Genomic DNA, 22,848 nt, shown 5'->3' with positions numbered 1-22,848 from the left:
GACGGCTTTTGACGTCACACACCTGCCCAGCGAACGCCCATCCACGCCTGCGTTTTTTCAGCCACGCCTGCGCTTTGCCAAACACTCCCTGAAAACGGTCAGTTGCCATCCAGAAACGCACACTTCATGTCAATCTTCCTGCATTCGGCCGTGCGACATAAATGTTCGTTTGACTCCGTGCAAACCCACGATGCTCATTGTAACTGTACGACGCACCTGCGCATTGCGGTGCATACGCATGCGCAGATATGCCGGATTTTAGCCTGATCGCTGCGCTGCGACCAACGGCAGCTAGCGATCAACTCGGAATGACCCCCATGGTTTTGCCCATTGGAGAACAAATTTGCTGCTGTGATCAGGTCTGAATTAGGCCCAATGGACAATAAATAAGGAAAATGAGGTTGGTAAAAACTCAAAAGATAAAATACAAAACAGTATTATCTGGGATAATACTGTAGTAATACTGAAAGAAGTTGATAAAGGGATCTCGGTGCTCCACATACAGATATTTTATTTTTTTACCTGTCTTTTGTGAGCTGCCAAAAATGCTCCCTAAGGATTGTCTCATTGATGCATTTCACATCAGGGTTACTTATCCTACATTGACAAGCTCCAAAAGGAATGAGACAGTGTGCCTGTAGGTTAAGATCATGTCAGTGACCTAACTCCCAGTGCTGTTTCTAGCCAATTTGGCTCCCAGTGTGAGATTTAAAAATGCGCCCCCCCATGACATAAAAAAATGTCGTCGTCCCCTCCCCCACACACCTAGATAAAAAATAAAACTTGCGCGCGCACCCGGCAAGGGGGCATGGCCTCATCTAAATGGGTGTGGCCTCATTTAAATGGGCATGGCCTCGTCTGAAAAGACTACCTCACAATCCAGTTTTTGACCCTGCTCCAACAGATCACGACCACCACAGGAAAAAAAAAATTCTACCATATTAAGCCCCACACAGTAATGCCCCCTGCACCATATTATGCCACACACCGCAATGCCCTTGATACATTAAATCCCCACACTACGGCAGGCAAGAGTCCCCATATCACACATTACGGCAGGTGTCCCCATTTTACACATTGAGAGAGAGAGAATACTTACAGAGGCGATTACCGCTCTTCGGCCCGCCTCACCAGTCGCTCCTCGCGCCGGCCTTTCCCTCTTCCTAACTTGGATCCCCCTCTGTACTCCTCTTGGGGGGGGGGGGGGGTTTCGCGGAGTGATGGGGTTGCGTCTTGACGTAACGACGCAACCGCGTCATTCCGTGAAACTCCTCCCCCCGAGCGGGTTACTCGGGGAGAAATAGGAGGGGGAAGCAGGGAGCCACAGTTGGTGCCGCAGCGGGCTCCCAGTGCGGTTGCACTGCTTGCCTGCCCCAAGAAACGGCCCTGCTTGGAGCCAGGTGTGTGAGGGGTGCCAGATATGGAGAGAGGAAGGGAGGCAGTCTATGGAGGCAGATCTGGGCCATGCACTGCCTGTTAGATGAGCAGAGCATGGCCATTTGCACAGGCTGCATATACTCTGCATTACCCTGTGCAACACACTGAATGCCCAGAGAGCATAATCACTAAGTAAACAGCGTAACCAAAAGTCAAACCTCTGGAAATTATGGGGGATATGTACTAAGCAGTGATAAAAGTGGAGAAGTGAGCCAGTGGAGAAATTACCCATGGCAACCAATCAGCATTGGTGTAACATTTATAATTTGTATACTGTAAAAGTATACAGAGCAGCTGATTGGTTGCCATAGGCAACTTTTCCACTGACTCACTTCTCCACTTTTATTACTGCTTAGTACATATTCCCCTATATATTTGAACTAAAGTCCCCTAGGGCTATAACTAACTCTTGCATATTAAGTAAGTTTAAAAGTAACATTGTCTTACCTGTAAGAAATACGTAAAAAAAGACATAAATCCAATGATTGCAAAAATGATGCAATATAAGTCAGATTCACGTTTTATTTGATCAGGATCATCAATCGCAAATAGCTATCAAAACAACAAAAAAAATGTTTGTTTTGGTTAATTTTATGCATCACTGAATCAAGTCAGAGGATAATTACAGTGGCAAAACGTAAAAATGAGGACACTTATTTTAAAATGTCCACAAATGGGAAGTAGCTATTCATACTTATCCTGACACGTAACATATACTGACTCACGTTAGGGGAAGATTTACCAAACCTTCCAAAGAGGCCACGTGGAGATATTGTATACTCGCCTGGTTCCTGTGGGAGACACTCGATTTTTAGGATATTCCCCCACATCCCTGGAAGAGTAGGCACATCTCCCGCATTCTGCCCACTTTGGATGTGGAGATAAATCAAGGGAATCTGCGGTTCCTGCGGAGGGGACGGGACCTAATGACTCAATTATATGTGATCGTGGCATTTTAGCCCCACCCCTACGCAAATATGATCCAATCGCAGCATTTTCCCTTCTATGGGGGTGGCCTAATTAATTTAGTAAATTAGTCCTGTGATACTGTAACATAAGCTGGATCCAGAAAGACTGCTGCTGGGTCCACATTGCTGGTAATAGGGTATCGCTCGTGCCATCTATACATGGCAAAAACGTTACAGGAGCAAATGGCGGTAAGCCCAACTTACTGCTGTTTGTTAAGTCCTGAAAGAAGACATACTGTCTCGTTGTTAAATGGGGACCTTAGTGGTGATAAAAATTTATATAAAGCGATAAAAACAGCTAAAAATCATGTAATTTTTGCAATTCAAAACCCGAATATCAGATTTAAAATCAAAATTCTTTACAGTCTCTTATACTCAAGGTCAAAAAGGTCAAAGTGTGACTTAGTAAAAATATATATAAGAATAAACCAATTATGTGTTATAGCAACTAAAAAATCATGTTTAAATACTGCATGTATATTTATGCCAGTTGTGGAACTAGAGCCCAATACATCTGCTATGGGCACTGCAGTAAATGGGTCCCGAAGATGGCTCTCTACCTGGTCTGGAGGCCACCGTTGTGTCCTTCTACGCATGTGTTGATGACCAAAGCCAAGACAACGGACAACTGATTGTAAAGGCCTGATCCATGCACTATGTTTCCATATACAGTCACATAAGGTAGTGCATGCATTTTCCACCTGCTTAAAGACCACAACATGTTATGACACTGTTCTAGGACTATCTAATTAACATACTTACTGCTATAATTTTGGCAAAAAAAATGCAGAACACTGGGTGACTCCCCCCATTAATCATTGATGAAATGGTTCCAACCAAAATGTAAGGCCATTCGGACTGGTTTAGTTTCAGAAGTTTTGCAAAGGAAATATTCGGAAGATCTTTCTGCGAAAGGAAACAGAGAGGCTGTTGTATATGGCTTTATTTGTGTTCCATTTAGACAGTCAGTATTTTTGGATACAAAAATCGGTACTGAAGAATTTAAAATCGGTACTGAAGAATTGAGAATTCTGAGCTTACACCAGACGGGTGTACAGAATGCATCTTGCTACAGGCTATTTGCTCAGCGATATAATTAATATTGCGCATATAAAAACCAGTCCTTATGAAAACGTGTCCAGCTCAAAGTACAGAAGTGAAAATGCAAGAGGCATGCAGATGCATATCTGCATATATACTTATACAGTAAAGGCCTGTTTTACGTCCAACTCTAAATCCATAAAGCGTTACCTCTTCCACATCCGTGGTCTCGTTTCCTTCCTCTTCCTTTTCCTCCACCATGGACTGTTTCAGGGCAGATGTTTTGGTGGCTGCACACTTTAACGGAGAGGTGTTTGGCCCATTTTTGGTTGTTTCTCCTTTTTCCTCATCTTCTACTTGTATAAACTAGAAAATATCACACATGCGATAAATGAGCAGAACTGCATGTGACAGGAGGAGTGGCTCGAGTCAGTGGGTGTGTCATGGGCATGACGGTGTCATGGACTGCTTCAGTTCCACTGACACTGGCAGCCGATACCGTCAGACATTCCGTGCAACCACAGGGTTGCTTAGAAGTCCAATGGTGTGGCTGATGTTCGCACGATAGTGTGCCTTTGTGCGCACCATGGTGGATTAGAGCTGCAGCCGGTCGGCTTCTCAATAGCTCATTGGCTGCGGCATTAGCATAGTTTAGCAGTAGTGTCTGCGACAAACGTCCCAGCTGCTACTGCTCTCTGCACCTCTGACTCAGGCCCTTAAACCCTTCATTGCAATTCAGGGACAGTAAGATAAAGTGATTCTACTAGGCTTTATATATAGGAATATATTTATTGTTAGCATTATAGTACCTGTGCTGTTGCCAGAGAATGGTATATTCCTTTCTTCTCCATCAACTCAGAATGTGTTCCTTGCTCAACTCCATTGCCATCTTCTAACACAACAATTAGATCTGCTGTCCACACTGTACTGAGACGATGGGCTATGACGATTGTAGTACGCCCTTTGCTAGCCTGAAAGTAACAGAATCATGATTGACACCACCCTGAGGCGTAACTAGAATCCTTCTCACCTCTCCACTACTGCAGCGGCCGGCACGTCAGACAGGAAGTGAAAGAGGAGATTGCAGCCGCCCTCCCCAGCCCATCACACACTGCTATACATTGTAGCAGCATGATATTGTAGAGGGAGGAGCCTCACTTGTCTGATGCATGCATGACTGGGTGCAGGGGGAAGGCAGGCCTGGTAGGGAGCCCGGACCCCATAGCAGCAGCACCCCCGGCACCCGCGCCCATGGCAGCCCTTGATATTACCTTAAACATTAAATGAAGTCATTGATATGTACTACCACTGCCAGCAGGAGTACATACATGTTATGTTTTACCACCCTGTGTCCCTTAATTTATAGGTAATGGTAAATATAGGCTATACCACCAAGACATTAAAATTATAGATATCAGAGTAGTATTTTATGTTTAATACATAAAATCCGCCTTTTGTGGTTGTAATCACCTCTTCATCTTCAGAGATCTTATGGATATGCCCGCCTTACGGTAAAACATTCAATGACCTCTCTCAGGTATAATCAGATGAGCCTGGCAATATCATGTAGGAGCAATAACATACCCTCTAACATGACCCATTCCACTAGGTACAAAATTATCTGTTCCTGAACTTCTTTGCCAGTGGCAGTTGCAGAGGTGGGGCTGCAGCACAGTTCAAAATTCAAATAGGGGAGCCACACCAACTGCCATTGAGTCCCTGCCGGTGATGTTTGGCAGTGTTTGGGGTGGCAGTTGGTGTGGCTCCCCTAGCTGAATTTTGAACTGAGCTACAGCCCCACCTCTGTAACTGCCACTGTCAAGGAAGTCCAGGACCAGAGCATTTTGTACCTAATGGAATGGGTCATGTTGGAGGTTATGCAATAAGGGTGTGGTATAGTAGATCGACAGTTACAAGGTCGATACTGTCTAGGTCGACATGCACAAGGTCGACATGTGAAAAAGGTCGACACTAGCAAAAGATCAGCATGGAAATGGTCAGCGCATGAAAAGGTCAACATGAGTTTTTGGTGTCAATTTGTAGATTTGAGCACATGGACCCCAATTAGGGTACCCCATCCCCTCGCATGGCGAGCGACTTTGGGCAAGGTTACTATTCTGAATTGTAGTCCACGTAGATGGTAAAGTAAGAAAAAGAACTAAAAATAAAAATAAATCCAAAAAACATGTTGGCCATATGCTGTGTCGACCATTGCAATGTCGTCCTTTTGAACGTGTTGATTTTTTGACCACGCTGCATGTCAACCATATGCTGTCTCGACCATTGCCATATTGACCTTTTGACTACGTCGACCATTTGAACAGGTCAACCTTTTGACTATCTTGACTATATGCATGTTGTCCATATGGTGTTGACCTATTGACTGTCAACCTAAATTGTCGACCTATCATCCGGATCCTGTGCAATACCTACTGCATGAGAACAGAACCACACCCCTACACAGGTTCCCCAACAGTATTACACTACCTTATTGTCCTGTTTTACACATATATAATAACGTGCATGATATACTGTATACATCACAGTTACCTTGTCTAGAGCAGTTTGTACAACAGATTCACTCTCAGTATCCAGAGCGGAGGTGGCTTCGTCCAGCAGAAGTATTTTAGGATTCCGTACTAAGGCTCTGGCTATTGCTATCCTTTGTTTTTGGCCTCCGCTCAGTTGTGCTCCTCGTTCCCCTACTAGAGTCTCAAATTTCTAAAGTGTGAAAAATAAAGATTATACTAAAAACATAAGCGATGCCACAGCATATATGACATCACTTGCACTTTTCTTGCAAGTTGTTCTAAACTCCTGTCAGAGACCAATAAATCTTCATGACTGATGTCACCCTTTTGTTTTTTAGTGCATTAGTACAATGTAGTGTACAGTAAAATAACTGACTGTCTCACGGTGATTACAGTAATCAGGGAAGCGTCTTAGTGGCAAACACACTGTTCCTCAGTGAGAACTAATTTCATAACCTTTGCAGTTATATTTAGACATTTCCAGTTTAATCTGGATGAAACATTCCATCTCTACCAGTCACTTCTTCTAGTTATTGCAGGGCTGTAGATTCTGTCTATTCTCCTGCACCACGCCAATGGAAGTTTTCATACTTCATACTTAAATCAATTTTTAAGCAAGAGAACATAAACTATTATCTTCACATTATACATTATCAAAATATCCATCTAACCAGGGGTGTTTTAAGAGATTAGGGTACACGTGTGCAGCCTCCATTGTGGGCCCCCTCCTCTCCGACTGCAGGAGACTCTGGCCTAATGCCAGAGCCTACTGCGCATGCGCAGATCTCTGGTAACATGGCGCCCGCGCCATGTTTCTGGGGACATCTCCAGTGCGCATGCGTAAGTCACTCAGAAATGACCGCGGCGGCCATTTTCCAAGTTTTTTCTGTTTTCGCTGGACTCCGGAGGGGTAAGTATAATATATGGGTGCAGTGTGTGCCGTATGACCCCCCTGGTCCCTGGGGGCCCGTGTGCAATGCACCCATTATAGCAGGGCTGGGGAAATTGTGGCCCTCCAGCTGTTGTTGAAATACACATCCCAGCATGCCCTGCAACATTTTTAGCATGGCCAAATAGCAAAACTGTAGCAGGGCATGCTGGTATGTGTAGTTCAACAACAGCTGGAGGGCCAAAGGTTCCCCATCCCTGCATTATAGAAATGCCTATGCATCTAACATAATAAAGATGGTTTGGGCTTATCCCCACAGGTGCTGGGAAAATGAGTAATATGGCATGAAAGTGAACAAGTGCTTTTTAGTTCTGCCTTTCAACACATACCTGCGATTTTCATGTGTTGTGCATTTGTGTATACCAGTGGTGGCCAACGCGTGGCTCTAGAGCCACATGCGGCTCTTTCTTTATTCAAATGTGGCTCCCAACACTCAAAGTCACGTGACCACAAGAGATCTGTAAACCGCTGCACTCCAGCCAGACATGCAGCAGCACTACGTAGACTGAGAACTGAGGGAGCCAAATACACACGGGGGAGCTGGCTGGAGTGACACATGGGGGAACTGAAGTGTATTATGTGAATCTGGCTTTACAATATATTTCATGCGAATCTGGCCTTTTCAATTATTTGATGTAGAAGTGGCTTTTTCATTGTATTTTATGTTGGGTCTGGCTTTTTCAATGTATTTTATACCAGGGGCGTGGCCCATTTTTGCAAGTGCGCATTCGGCTTGATGTCGGCATCTTGATGTACCTAACAAGATTTCTTGGCTCTTTGTCTCTGACTGGTTGGCCGCCCCTGGTGTATACAATCTATCTGTTGCACTGGTTTCAAGTGTCATTGCAATAAAGAGTCGTGAGAAGTCTGGAACACAGTGGCGGGAAGTCTAGAACACAGCGGTGGGAACAGCTGCACTGACTTATTTGGACTATGGTGGTCATTCCGAGTTGATCGCAGCCAGCAACTTTTTGCTGCTGGTGCAATCAACTAGTCCACGCCTATGGGGGAGTGTATTTTAGCTTGGCAGGGCTGCGATCGCTTGTGCAGCCTTGCTAAGATAAAAAAAATGTCATGCAGAACATGACTAGCCCTGGACATACTTACCCTGTGCGACGATCTCAGCGATGCTGGGGCCGGCTTTGACGTCAGACATCCGCCTCCGTTCTCCAGGACACGCCTGCCTTTTCTTCACCACTCCCCGAAAACGTCAGGAAACGGTCTGGTGACGCCCAGGAACGACATCTTTCTGTCAATCTTCTTGAGGTCGGCTCTGCGACCGCTTTCTTCGTTTGCCGCGACATAACCCGGCGACCCCTGTCACCGGGCAATGACGCGTGTGCTCAGTGCAGCCACCGCGCATGCACATTCCAGACCTGTTCGCACCGCAGCAGCAAACCACTATGTGCGAACAGGTCGGAATGACCCCCTATATGTAATGCACTTTTATGTGTTTATTAAAGAATGAAAAAGTCAAAAAAGCAGAAAAACATACAAATCATAAAGTGGAAAGATATTTTCATCTCTACAGTAAATGTTGTTGATAGCGATGGCAAACCTCAAAAAGAAATTGTAGGTAATGGATTTTTTATTAACTTCCGGCTAACTCCACTGCTCTATGATTTTGAATATGATATTCCCCAGGCTTAACAATTCGTCTAAAAAAAAACCCCAGTCTGCTCCACCTTTCCAGTAACTATACTTTTCATCGATCGTACAGTCACGGAGCTAGAACAGTCACAAGCAGGGCTGCCATCTGAATCGTGGGGCCCAGTGCAAATGAAAAAGGCAGGGCCCCCACCTCCTTGGTCTCCCCCCCCCCAAAGGCGGACGTGTGTGGGGGGTGGGGAGCAGAGACACAGATGTGGAGAGGGTACAGAGACACAGATGTGTGGAGGGGCAGAGGCACAGATATGGGGGGAACAGAGACACATTTACAGGGAGGGGACACAGAGACAGAGAGATATGGAGGGAGCAAATACACAGATGTGGGAAGGAGACAGAGGCAGGAATAATAAAAGTGGGACAGACTGTATAGGAGAGAGGGGCAGAGGTACTGTAACACTGTGTGGGCGTGGTATAGACGTTAGACAGTTAAAAGATAGTCATCAGGTGGACTCCATATGGTCGAAAGTCCCAAAAGGACAACTGGGTCAAAAGGTCAATAGGGTCAAAAAGTTGACGCAAAAAAATTGTGTTATTTATTTTGTGTTTTTAAATATTTTTGTAACCAAATTTGTTGAAATGAGTCCACTCATATGTTCGCTTCATTCTCTACACTTTGTGCTCGGTTACTAAAGGTAATAGTTTGTCACATGGATAGTAAATGAGGCAAAATTTGTAAAAGCATTAAAAAAAACTTAAAAAATGTATCGACCTTCTGACTCTGTCTATCGTTTAACTGTCTATGTACACATTGAAACCCCTTCTGTGCAGCTTCAATCTCTCAATTCCATCTTTAGTGCAGTACACACTATATCTGGCCAATGAGAGTGTGTGTGTGGGGGGGTGAGTGAGAAGAAGAACTGTAGGTGAAACAAATATGTAGGCTGGATGGATGCATAATCTGGTGCTGCTGCAGGTGCTTCTGATTCACAGTATCACATGCTGCTGCTAGCGCTGACTGAAGAGTTAATTAATGAATAACTCACCGCACAGCTTAGCTGTGTGATAAGCCATTCATTCATATCACTCTCTGGTCAGCACTAACAGCTAGCGCTGTGCTAAGTAAGTGTAATGATTAACTCTGCCAGCCGCCAGGCCCCCTCAGCTGTCAGGGCCTGGGACTCCAGTCTCGGCAGTACTCCCTGATGACGGCCCTGGACACTCAGAACTTCTACATTAGTAGTTGCAATCCTCTGATATCAGGTGAATTAATCCAACAGAGGGGGACAGGAGTATGGGATAGGAAGGGATGGGAGGGGGGATTTTGTGGGGGAGGGTCCTAAAAAGGCTTCAGTGAAGAATACCTCACATTGGCAGTTTTTAGCTGATGGTTTAAAGGTGAACCTATATAACTGGAGGACCTAAGTAGTAGGTGGGAGAGGTGATATCTGTATCAGAAGGATAGTTTGGTATGGGGAATAAAATTTAAATCTAAAGAGCAATTAATATCACATTTAAAAACAGTATTTCTTGTCTATCTGGATAACATTTCTTATATTGTGTTTCCTATGTTTCCTCTATCTAGGTTAATGACTCATTAGAAGCCACTGTGATAGATTCAATTGTTTAGTGATTTTTGGGATGGAGAGGGGCTACAAATACATCTTTTGTTATCAAGTTTTGTTATACATAGTATGTATTATGAGGCTAAGGTGGGAATTCAGTGGTGGGTGAAAGGGGCGAATTGCCGTGTCCATGGCGTTTAAACACTGACAACAGCAGCTCGACTTACATCCCTCATCTGGCTGATTCACACCCCTGTTCACTCAAAAGTGCTCACTATCCTATGGGGTAGCAAACACTTTTGAGCGAGATATGCTGCCATCAAGTGCGGCAGGTGTTGCGCAAATTCAGAGGGCGAATCCATTCACCCACAATTAAGTTCCCCCTAAAGCTTTACATGCCACATGTGAATGTTATCACAGATTTTCCATTCCTTGTAGGAGGGATAGATATAGGATACTAAAGATTTTGCCCTTCTTTTCCCCTAATTCTAGATGCTTACCTCAGGCAGTGCCATAATGAATTCATAGGCATTGGCTTCTCTAGCCGCTATCTCTATTTCTTCGTCTGTCACATCTTCTCGTCCATATTTGATGTTGTTCTTAATGGTTGTTCCAAACAGGACTGGCTCCTGACTAACCACACCAATCAGCTCTCGGTAATGTCTGACATTCAGAGATCGTATATCATGACCATCCACCATTATCTGTAATTACAGATCAGATAGTATGTTGCTTGGTTACCCTGGCCCAACATACGTGCCCAAACCGTTGTATTTTTTTCTGTACCCCTTCCCTTTCTCCATCAATTGTGTTACATTATGGATTGTCGATATATGGTAATATATATGATTCTTTATAAAATTAATGCATAAAACATTTACCGTGCCCTCCTGAGGATCGTACAGTCTCTGTAGGAGCTGCACTGTGGTGCTTTTACCACATCCACTTTGTCCTACCAGTGCCACCGTCTGACCAGATTTTACTTTTAAATTAAGTCCTTTTAACACCTTAAAAACAAAAACAAAATAATGTTTCCTGTGAAACATATATACAATATAGAAATGCAGGCTCTTATTTTAAAAATATATATATGGTCAAATTTTGTAAGGTTTTATATGAAACTTTCCAAAAGAAAGAAAGAAAGAAAGAAAGAAAGAAAGAAAGAAAGAAAGAAAGAAAGAAAGAAAGAAAGAAAGAAAGAAAGAAAGAAAGAAAGAAAATGTTTGCTTTAATTCACCATAAGCCAACAGGAAATAATGTTTTAAACATCAGAAATGTTGTAAGCATAAATATACCTAAACAACAACAACAACAACAACAACAACAACAACAACAACAGTAATACAGTATTTTTACACAGGCCATAATGAACAGAATTCAACTTACATAAATAGTTATGATTTTAATATGTCCTCCTTAGCTGCTTACACTAAACAGCTGAGCTAACACTCCATTGATTTATATAGCCTTCCCTAGGAACTAAAATAAGCTGTTTACCAAATTTCAGCTAAGCAGATAAGATATGGGGGGGTTATTTATCAGGGCCGTAACTACGTGTGTGCCAAGTGGGCTTGGCACACAGCGCAGTTGCCCTGAGGGCGCACGGCCAGCGGCATGTAATGAGTCAAATTGACTCATTACATGCCGCCTCTGCTCTGCGCCGTGCGCCGCGCTGTGGAGGGAGAAGAGACCAGCGCCGGGCAGCGGAGAAGGAGGAGGAGGGAGGGGGAGCAGGGAGCCGCAGCAGCGCTATTTCATTGGTAGTAAGCGCCGCTGCAGCATCCCCCTCTCCTTCTGTATTGGCTGCCCAGCGCTGCTGTGGATGCTGGGATGCGGTTCCTGCATCCCAGGATCCACAGCAGCTCCGGGCAGCCAATACGGAAGGAGAGGGGGATGCTGCAGCGGCGCTTACTACCAATGACATAGCGCTGCTGCGGCTCCCTGCTCCCCCTCCCTCCTTCTCACCTCACTGCCTGCACCGAGGAAGCTGCACGAGGAGCCTGACTGCCAGCAGGGAGATGGTAAGTATATCTCTCTTTCTTTCTCTCTCTCTCTCTATCAGGGGGACACCGTCTGCCGCAATGTGTAAAAAGGGGGACTGGCTGCCGCTGCCGCAATGTGTAAAAAGGGGGACTGGCTGCCGCAATGTGTAAAAAGGGGGACTGGCTGCCGCAATGTGTAAAAAGGGGGACTGGCTGCCGCAATGTGTAAAGAGGGGGCCTGGCTGCCGCAATGTGTAAAAAGGGGGACTGGCTGCCGCAATGTGTAAAAAGGGGTCCTGGCTGCCGCAATGTGTAAAGAGGGGGCCTGGCTGCCGCAATGTGTAAAAAGGGGGACTGGCTGCCGCAATGTGTAAAGAGGGGTCTGGCTGCCGCAATGTGTAAAAAGGGGGACTGGCTACCGCAATGTGTAAAAAGGGGGACTGTCTGCTGTAATGTGTAAAAAGGGGGACGCTGTCTGCTGTAATGTATAAAAGGGGCTCTACCTGGTGTAGTGGCGCTACTGTGCAGCGTAATTTGAATAATGTAGACTACTGTGCACCGTAGTATGAAGTGCTATTATTTTGTGGCCACGCCCCTTCCCCGTGAAGCCACGCCCCTATAAATTTTTGCGCGCCTACGGTGCGCACTGCCCCTATCTTGCATGGGGGGGGGGGCGCCACTGTCATTTCTTGCACACAGCGCTAAAATGCCTAGTTACGGCACTGAGTCAGGTAGTAAAACCAACAATTATGAGTGTGTCTGTGCCCGATTTTTAAAAGGGTAATGCTTTTACTAGCAAGACACAGCTAGTAAAAGCATTGCCCTTTTAAATATTGGGCATAAACACGCTCAGAAGTGGCAGCTTTTACAACCCGACTCCTCGCAAATATTCCCCCTGGTGTACAGAAAAGTACTGAAGCTTAGGGCAAGACCATAGAGCCAGAAGGAGCAAGTAACAGAACTGATGCACTTTAAGTGCAAGAATGGACGTAAACACCTTGGCAGGTTTCTGTATGGTAGGGAAACAGTGCAGGGTATTATAGGGGTAATATTATTGTTGTCTGTCAGCCTATAGTTACGGAGGTGATAGGGTTAGGGGTGAAGGTAAGTTTAGTTAGTCTGATGCTAGGCAGGGCTCTGCCTCTATTTTACTGTTTCTTGCCCTCCCTCCCTCTTTTTTGAGATTTTGTTTTTGTGCATCAGCAAAGAGCATCAGAACAGGGGCTATTTCGCTGCGTTTAGAACTGGGGTGCGCTCTTCTTGTATACACGAGGTAGGCTAATTTCCTATTGAGATTAAGCTACTGGATTCCAGGCCGGGCACTTGAGTTTATTGGTTGGAGATGTGGAGACACCAGTATTACTTGCCATGGAGAAAGTAAGTATGGTGGAGGATAGTGGTTTTGGCATAAGTCATGGTAGCCACTTGTCAGCGGCCGTTCTTTCTCTTCGCCACCAGTGGGGTCAATTTCTCTTTGGTATTTGCCACCCTGTGGTCGGAGTCTTTATTTTAGATAAGTTAAGGTGAAAGGTTTTACTGTACTGATGATGGATCACTCTGATACCTGCTCATAGGGGCGTTTATGGACACAGCAGATAGAGCATTATGTTATACACAAAAGAGAAAAGACACTTGTACAAAACCAAACAGGAAAGGTCCAAGTATTTGACTCTCTTCCTTTATTCATTTATATATGAATGCACTCCTGCTCAGATAACTTTGCCAATACAATTGGCCTGATTTACGTACTCAGAAGCTGCCGCACTGCTCATTTTGCCCACGCAAACTTAAACATAATAATACAAAGTCAATATCATCAGTAAATCTGTAAAACACAGTGGTGATGATGGTGCAATGATACACTGTAGAGCATTCACTTGGCTTTAGTGAGCAATAACATTGTAACTATACCGCTCTCAGAGAATTGCTACGCATGCTGGCTTATCAGTCTCAGTATGAGCTGTTAAACTTATCATATTAACAATATTTCCACTGTCCTCATGATATTGGTCTGCTGTAGCTGGGTATTATTATGATGACCTTCCCCAGATCCTTGACATTCTCTGTTATCAGCCACAAACAGCTGCATCATGGCATTCAATTTACAAGAGGCATTTTGTGAGGAATGCATTGGCCAAAGGGTCCTGCCAGTCCAGGTGCAGTATTATAGTAATACAATATTGTCTGGACTGGCACAAACTGCGTGCTGAAGCTTGGCTGCCACAATGAAAGAGCGTCGCTCCTCCTCCTGGAAATAGCAGATGGAAACAGATAACAGAAACACAGGGGGAATGTAATAGAGTGCGAGAACCAGGAAGTGCCGGACTACATCCGAGTTCTCACATATTTTGAAAGTGGCAATCAGTTACATGGCAAAGACCCCACAAAATCACTAATGAGAGTGCAATATTCAATGTGAAGTTAGTAGTCACAGTGTCAGAACCACATTACAAATCATTGATCCTGCATGTTTAAAAATAAAAATATTACAATGCAATTATTAATACAGCAACATTTTTAGTTCGTTTAGTTTTTCAGCTTGAAAAAATATGATTCCTGTTTTGTATTGGCCCATAATTAGGAAAACAAGTGTGAAACACTTTACTATCCTTACCTGGACGTTCGGCCGAGAAGGATAACAAAAGTGGACATCTTTAAACTCCACGTTTCCCTTTACAATATCTAGTCTGTATCCCTCTTCTGAAAAGCTGTCAATGGTAGATGTCTAAAATCATTACAAAGAGAAATAACGTCAGACTGTTGTTAGGGAAACATAGAGAAGTAAGCAGATCTGTACATCAACACAAACCTAGCCACTAATAAGTAGAGATGAGCGGGTTCGGTTCCTCGGGATCCGAACCCCCCCAAACTTCACCTATTTTACACGGGTCCGAGGCAGCCTCGGATCCTCCCGCCTTGCTCGGTTAACCAGAAAGCGCCCGAACGTCATCATCCCGCTGTCGGAGTCTCGTGAGATTCGTATTCTATATGAGGAGCGGTGCGTCGCCGCCATTTTCACTCGTGCATTGGAGATTGAACGGAGAGGACGTGGCAGCGTTCTCTCCCTGAAAAGCTCCATAATCTGTGCTCAGTGTGCTGCAAATATCTGTGCTCAGTGTGCTGCAAATAATCTGTGCTCAGTGTGCTGAAAATATCTACGTTCTCTGCCTGAAAACGCTCCATATCTGTGCTCTGTGAGCTTCAAATATCTGTGCTCAGTGTGCTTTATTGTGGGAACTGGGGACCACCAGTATAATAGTAGTACAGTACAGTAGGCCATTGCTATATCTTGCTTCTCTGTGTCACTGAGTGCACATATCCATTCCATATCTGTGCGGCATTTTTGTGAGCAGTATATATAGTATTACAGTGCAGAATTTTGGTGACCCAACAGTATATAGTTGTGTACAGTAGGCCATTGCTGTATCTTGCAGCTCTGTGTCACTGAGTGCACGTTTCCATTCCATATCTGTGCGGCATTTTTGTGAGCAGTATATATAGTATTACAGTGCAGCATTTTGGTGACCCAACAGTATATAGTTGTGTACAGTAGGCCATTGCTGTATCTTGCAGCTCTGTGTCACTGAGTGCACGTATCCATTCCATATCTGTGCAGCATTTTTGTGAGCAGTATATATAGTATTACAGTGCAGCATTTTGGTGACCCAACAGTATATAGGGGGTGATTCCGAATTGTTCGCTCGTTATTTTTTTTTGCTACGGAGCGATTAGTCGCAAACTGCGCATGCGCAATGTTCACAGTGCGCCTGCGCCAAGTAAATTAGCACAAAAGTTTGGTATTTTACTCACGGCGTAACAAAGTTTTTTCATCTTTCTGGTGATCGTGGTGTGATTGACAGGAAGTGGGTGTTTCTGGGCGGAAACTGGCCGTTTTATGGGAGTGTGCGGAAAAACGCTGGCGTTTCTGGGAAAAACGCGGGAGTGTCTGAAGAAACGGGGGAGTGTCTGGGCGAACGCTGGGTGTGTTTGTGACGTCAAACCAGGAACGAAACTGACTGAACTGATCGCTATTTGTGAGTAGGTCTGGAGCTACTCAGAAACTGCTAAGAAATTTCTATTCGCTATTATGCTAATCTTTCGTTCGCAATTCTGCTATGCTAAGATACACTCCCAGAGGGCGGCGGCTTAGCGTGTGCAATGCTGCTAAAAGCAGCTAGCGAGCGAACAACTTGGAATGAGGGCCATAGTTGTGTACAGTAGGCCATTGCTGTATCTTGCAGCTCTGTGTCACTGAGTGCACGTATCCATTCCATATCTGTGCTGCATTTTTGCGAGCAGTATATATTGTATTACAGTGCAGCATTTTGGTGACCCAACAGTATATAGTTGTGTACAGTAGGCCATTGCTGTATCTTGCAGCTCTGTGTCACTGAGTGCACGTATCCATTCCATATCTGTGCAGCATTTTTGTGAGCAGTATATATAGTATTACAGTGCAGCATTTTGGTGACCCAACAGTATATAGGGGGTGATTCCAAATTGTTCGCTCGTTATTTTTTTTTGCTACGGAGCGATTAGTCGCAAACTGCGCATGCGCAATGTTCACAGTGCGCCTGCGCCAAGTAAATTAGCACAAAAGTTTGGTATTTTACTCACGGCGTAACAAAGTTTTTTCATCTTTCTGGTGATCGTGGTGTGATTGACAGGAAGTGGGTGTTTCTGGGCGGAAACTGGCCGTTTTATGGGAGTGTGCGGAAAAACGCTGGCGTTTCTGGGAAAAACGCGGGAGTGTCTGAAGAAACGGGGGAGTGTCTGGGCGAACGCTGGGTGTGTTTGTGACGTCAAACCAGGAACGAAACTGACTGAACTGATCGCTATTTGTGAGTAGGTCTGGAGCTACTCAGAAACTGCTAAGAAATTTCTATTCGCTATTATGCTAATCTTTCGTTCGCAATTCTGCTATGCTAAGATACACTCCCAGAGGGCGGCGGCTTAGCGTGTGCAATGCTGCTAAAAGCAGCTAGCGAGCGAACAACTTGGAATGAGGGCCATAGTTGTGTACAGTAGGCCATTGCTGTATCTTGCAGCTCTGTGTCACTGAGTGCACGTATCCATTCCATATCTGTGCTGCATTTTTGTGAGCAGTATATATTGTATTACAGTGCAGCATTTTGGTGACCCAACAGTATATAGTTGTGTACAGTAGTATTACTGGCATATAATTCCACACATTAAAAAATGGAGAACAAAAATGTGGAGAATAAAATAGGGAAAGATCGAGATACACTTCCACCTCGTGCTGAAGCTGCTGCCACTAGTCATGGCCGAGACGATGAAATGCCATCAATGTCATCTGCCAAGGCCGATGCCCAATGTCATAGTAGAGAGCATGTAAAATCCAAAAAACAAAAGTTCAGTAAAATGACCCAAAAATCTAAATTAAAAGCGTCTGAGGAGAAGCGTAAACTTGCCAATATGCCATTTACGACACGGAGTGGCAAGGAACGGCTGAGGCCCTCTCCTATGTTCCTCATGACTAGTGGGTCAGCTTCACATGAGGATGGAAGCACTCATCCTCCCGCTAGAAAAATGAAAAGACTTAAGCTGGCAAAAGCACAGCAAAGAACTGTGCGTTCTTCTAAATCACAAATCCCCAAGGAGAGTCCAATTGTGTCGGTTGTGATGCCTGACCTTCCCAACACTGGACGGGAAGAGGTGGCGCCTTCCACCATTTGCACGCCCATGCAAGTGCTGGAAGGAGCACCCGCAGTCCAGTTCCTGATAGTCAAGTTGAAGATGTCACTGTTGAAGTACACCAGGATGGGTGTTGCTGGCGCTGAGGAGGAAATTGACAAGGAGGATTCTGATGGTGAGGTGGTTTGTTTAAGTCAGGCAGCCGGGGAGACACCTGTTGTCCGTGGGACGAATATGGCCATTGACATGCCTGGTCAAATTACAAAAAAAAAATCACCTCTTCGGTGTAGAATTATTTTAACAGAAATGTGGACAACAGGTGTCAAGCCGTGTGTTGCCTTTGTCAAGCTGTTATAAGTAGGGGTAAGGACGTTAACCACCTAGGAACATCCTCCCTTATACCTCACCTGGAGCTCATTCATCAGAAGTCATTGACAAGTTTAAAAACTTTGGGTGACAGCAGAAGCAGTCCACTGACAACTAAGTCCCTTCCTCTTGTAACCAAGCACCTGCAAACCACACCACCAACTCCCTCAGTGTCAATTTCCTCCTTTGACAGGAAAGCCAATAGTCCTGCAGGCCATGTCACTGGCAAGTCTGACGAGTCCTCTCCTGACTGGGATTCCTCCAATGCATCCTTGAGTGTAACGCCTACTGCTGCTGGCGCTGCTGTTGTTGCTGCTGGGAGTCGATCGTCATCCCAGAGGGGAAGTCGGAAGACCACTTGTACTACTTCCAGTAAGCAATTGACTGTCCAACAGTCCTTTACGAGGAAGATGAAATATCACAGCAGTCATCCTGCTGCAAAGCGGATAACTCAGGTCTTAGCAGCTGCGGTGGTGTTAAACGTGTGTCCGGTATCCACCATTAATTCACAGGGAATTAAAGAATTGCTTGAGGTACTGTGTCCCCGGTACCAAATACCATCTAGGTTCCATTTCTCTAGGCAGGCGATACCGAGAATGTACACAGATGTCAGAAAAAGAGTCACCAGTGTCCTAAAAAATGCAGTTGTACCCAATGTCCACTTAACCACGGACATGTGGACAAGTGAAGCAGGGCAGACTCAGGACTATATGACTGTGACAGCCCACTGGGTAGATGTATTGCCTCCTGCAGCAAGAACAGCAGCGGCGGCACCAGTAGCAGCATCTCACAAATGCCAACTCGTTCCTAGGCAGGCTACGCTTTGTATCACCGCTTTTCATAAGAGGCACACAGCTGACAACCTCTTACGGAAACTGAGGAACATCATTGCAGAATGGCTTACCCCAATCTCCTGGGGATTTGTGACATCGGACAACGCCACCAATATTGCGCGTGCATTACATGTGGGCAAATTCCAGCACATCCCATGTTTTGCACATACATTAAATTTGGTGGTGCAGAATTTTTTAAAAAACGACAGGGGCGTGCAAGAGATGCTGTCGGTGGCCCGAAGAATTGCGGGCCACTTTCGGCATTCAGCCACCGCGTGCCGAAGACTGGAGCACCAGCAAACACTCCTGAACCTGCCCCGCCATCAGCTGAAGCAAGAGGTGGTAACGAGATAGAATTCAACCCTCTATATGCTTCAGAGGATGGAGGAGCAGCAAAAGGCCATTCAAGCCTATACAGCTGCCTACGATATAGGCAAAGTAGGGGGAATGCACCTGACTCAAGCGCAATGGAGAATGATTTCAACATTGTGCAACCCTTTGAACTTGCCACACGTGAAGTCAGTTCAGACACTGCCAGCCTGAGTCAGGTCATTCCCCTCATCAGGCTTTTGCAGAAGAAGCTGGAGAGATTGAAGGAGGAGCTAAAACGGAGCGATTCTGCTAGGCAAGTGGCACTTGTGTTGTGGATGGAGCCCTTAATTCACTAAACCAGGATTCACGGGTGGTCAATCTGTTGAAATCAAAGCACTACATTTTTGGCCACCGTGCTTGATCATAGATTTAAAACCTACGTTGTATCTCTCTTTCCTGCAGACACAAGTCTGCAGAGGTTCAAAGACCTGCAGCCGGTCACCTTGTCAGCAATCGGCGTACGAGGTTACTTCCAGAAAATGTGGAGAAGATTATGTTCATCAAAATGAATTATAATCAATTCCTCCGTGGAGACATTCACCAGCAATTGCCTCCAGAAAGTACACAGGGACCTGAGATGGTGGATTCCAGTGGGGAAGAATTAATAATCTGTGAAGAGGGGGATGTACACAGTGAAAGGGGTGAGGAATCGGACGATGAGGAGGAGGTGGACATCTTGCCTCTGTAAAGCCAGTTTGTGCAAGGAGAGATTGATTGCTTCTTTTTTGGTGGGGGCCCAAACCAACCAGTCATTTCAGCCACAGTCATGTGGCAGACCCTGTCGCTGAAATGATGGGTTTGTTAAAGTGTGCATGTCCTGTTTATACAACATAAGGGTGGGTGGGAGGGCCCCCATCTTGTACCTCTTTTTTCTTTAATTTATCTTTGCATCATGTGATGTTTTGGGCCAATTTTTTTAAGTGCCATCCTGTCTGACACTGCAGTGCCACTCCTAGATGGGCCAGGTGTTTGTGCCGGCCACTTGGGTCGCTTAGCTTAGTCATCCAGCGACCTCGGTGCAAATTTTAGGACTAAAAATAATATCGTGAGGTGTGAGGTGTTCAGAATTCTATGATTTAAGCTGTTTTTGAAAAAAAAAACACTCGAATCCAAAACACACCCGAATCCGACAAAAAAAATTCAGGGAAGTTTTGCCAAAACGCGTCCGAATCCAAAATACAGCCACGGAACCGAATCCAAAACCAAAACACAAAACCCGAAAAATGTCTGGTGCACATCTCTATTAATAAGTAACACTTAGGGCGGTATCCAATTAGCCGCAGAAATTTACCGCAGCCAATTGGTTTAATCCAATTAGCCCTGATAACCAGCGCTTATCGGGATTTGGTTTCACCTGCCTAAGGATAAGTGACCATTTAGTGCGTAAAAAGTGCAGCGAAAATAAATCAGTCCGTGGCTTTTCATGGGACCTATGTATTTTTGCACAAAAAACTGGCATTTTTCGCACAAAGTAATTGGACAGGTGTGAGAAAAACACGAAAACACCCATGTTTCGTGGCCACTGCACTATCGCAGCTAATTGGCTACCGCACTTATGGGGAAATTTTCTGAGAATCGTTTTGAGGCGATTTAACAGACATTTCACAGACTTTTGCAAATCACTCAAAGCCGCTTTAACTTATACCCAACTAGAAGGAAACTTAGATTCAGACACATCAGTATAACATACATTTGAAACATGTACAATCCAAACCATGGGGAAACTGCAATCGGCATGCTTTGTCCTAACTGTCTGATTCATAGGGCCTAATTCAGACCTGGTAGCTGCATAGGCAGCGATCGCAGGCTGGAGCCCTATGTGGTGTGCGCACGCTCAGCGGCCGCACTGCTCGTCTGGTGCGATCGCCTCTGCATGATTGAGGGGCAAAGGTGGTTGCGGAGCGGGCATGCCGGCGGTATTCGAATGGCGATGAGGGGTGTGGGGTCCGGACAACGCAGGTGTGTCTTGACCATTGCTGGGGTAGGTCACAGTGGTTGCGTGACTTCACACGCAGCCACTGCAACCAAAAACATGTCTGGTAGTCGCCTGCCTCCACAGCTAGGCTGCATAGTCAGGGCGCTACTCGCCAGGTAGGGCCTGGTATGCGGGGCGGACTAGCCCATTGCTGGACGTCCCCCGCATGTCAGAGTTTTTGATTGTAGTTGTGTGTTTTTATGCACATCTACGATCTGGTCTGAATCGGGCCCATAGTCAGATGCATCGGCTGCTGCTGTTTACTAGATTATGGTATTAGCCTATTCACTAGATTATGCTAATATGAGAATCAGCCATATATAACAAACAACCACTGTTGTATCATCTGCACATGTTAGATGTAATTAAGGTGTTTCAATTAAAATTATTATACACAAAAGGTAAAAACCAGTTAAAGGGCCATGAAATCTAAATTGCAAAATACTTAGCAAACTGTAAATGTAATATTAACATGCACAATAAGAAACAATCAAGTGCAAAGTGACACTGCTCCTAAAACACATCTGTAAATTCCAATGCACCGAGGAGGATGAGCCTAAACCAGTGGATGAGGCTGAATTATCTGCACCCTGATCGATGGAGCAACCTATTAAGTGGTCATCCAAGTACTCCCCATGAGCTACTGGTTATTTCTTAGCTGTTGCTAAAACTGATAAATAACTGCCGAATACAAAGATATGTGACTTTAATATCACGCACAGGCGCACATCGGCAAGAAGATAAGCAGTTGCTACGCTCAGACATGGCTCATTTGTGTAAATAGGTAATCAGAGCCCCCATGGTTATTCAGGTGCCTGACTGCCTATTGACTCCCAATCAGCTCCTAACTGTCATCTTACAGGCTGTGGTTTAGGTGTCTTGCATAATTTTGCATAAAGATCACTTGACCTGCACATGGATTGTGCCTACTTTCTTGTCCGTGCGGCATACTGTAGAAGTTTGTTATACTAATTTCCATTTCGTGGACCGTCCTGACTTACCTGATCAATCACATGAAATATCCCGTAGGCTGCCCCTCTTGCAATGGAAAAGGCTTCAAGATGAGAAAATGCCTGACCAATGCAATAGCTGCTTATCACCACACTGAAGAAGACCTGACAGAGAAAAGAAGTCCCATCAGTAATAATAATAGTAAGTCAGCAGTTCTTAAAGGACAAATAATACTTCTTTATCGGGCTAAATGCAATATAAAGCTATATGAGCTTACAGGTGTGTCCTCATTTAGCTATCCTTCTGACCTGATGTGGAACCTGATTCAGAGATGGACACTTTTGTAAAGCTGCTGCCTCTTGGTAAGCAGCGGCGGGGATAAATAATGCAAATTCAGCAGGAGCAATGGCGTACCTATAATGGGTGCAGGGCATGCAGTGCACACTGGCCCCTGGGTTCAGGGGGGCCCACACCGCATACCCTGCACCAATTTCTTCTATATTTACTTTTCCAGTGTCCAGCATTGGCAGCCCCAATGCTGCAAAATCACCAGGAAGATGGAGCACCAGCCATTTTCCTTGCATCTGGAGCATATGCAGTAAGGAAATTACTGAGAAA

The 22,848-nt window shown here is 45.1% G+C and overlaps 1 protein-coding gene and 1 long non-coding RNA gene across 5 annotated transcripts in view; one reads left to right on the top strand and one right to left on the bottom strand.

The window, feature by feature from the left end:
- Positions 1-22,848, bottom strand: part of LOC134927387 (ATP-binding cassette sub-family B member 5-like) — a 215,993-nt gene that overhangs the window by 62,521 nt on the left and 130,624 nt on the right. For 3 of the 4 annotated variants that reach the window (XM_063921761.1, XM_063921762.1, XM_063921763.1), the window contains 9 exons: positions 22,281-22,394; positions 14,693-14,803; positions 10,978-11,103; positions 10,597-10,800; positions 5,997-6,167; positions 4,256-4,417; positions 3,657-3,812; positions 3,168-3,311; positions 1,885-1,989 (listed from right to left, as the gene is read on the bottom strand). In XM_063921761.1, the coding sequence (XP_063777831.1) occupies positions 1,885-1,989; positions 3,168-3,311; positions 3,657-3,812; positions 4,256-4,417; positions 5,997-6,167; positions 10,597-10,800; positions 10,978-11,103; positions 14,693-14,803; positions 22,281-22,394 (1,293 nt within the window). Of the gene's footprint in view, positions 1-1,884; positions 1,990-2,034; positions 2,343-3,167; positions 3,312-3,656; positions 3,813-4,255; positions 4,418-5,996; positions 6,168-10,596; positions 10,801-10,977; positions 11,104-14,692; positions 14,804-22,280; positions 22,395-22,848 lie in introns of those variants that run through there. The other variant, XM_063921764.1, reaches the window with a different exon arrangement.
- Positions 1-22,848, top strand: part of LOC134927388 (uncharacterized) — a 149,215-nt gene that overhangs the window by 115,237 nt on the left and 11,130 nt on the right. The window lies entirely within an intron of this gene.

This window comes from Pseudophryne corroboree, chromosome 5 (assembly GCF_028390025.1).
Source record: "Pseudophryne corroboree isolate aPseCor3 chromosome 5, aPseCor3.hap2, whole genome shotgun sequence".
NCBI lineage: Eukaryota > Metazoa > Chordata > Amphibia > Anura > Myobatrachidae > Pseudophryne > Pseudophryne corroboree.
The sequence above is the reverse complement of the archived record's forward strand: the minus strand, read 5'-3'. Positions and strand labels throughout refer to the sequence as shown.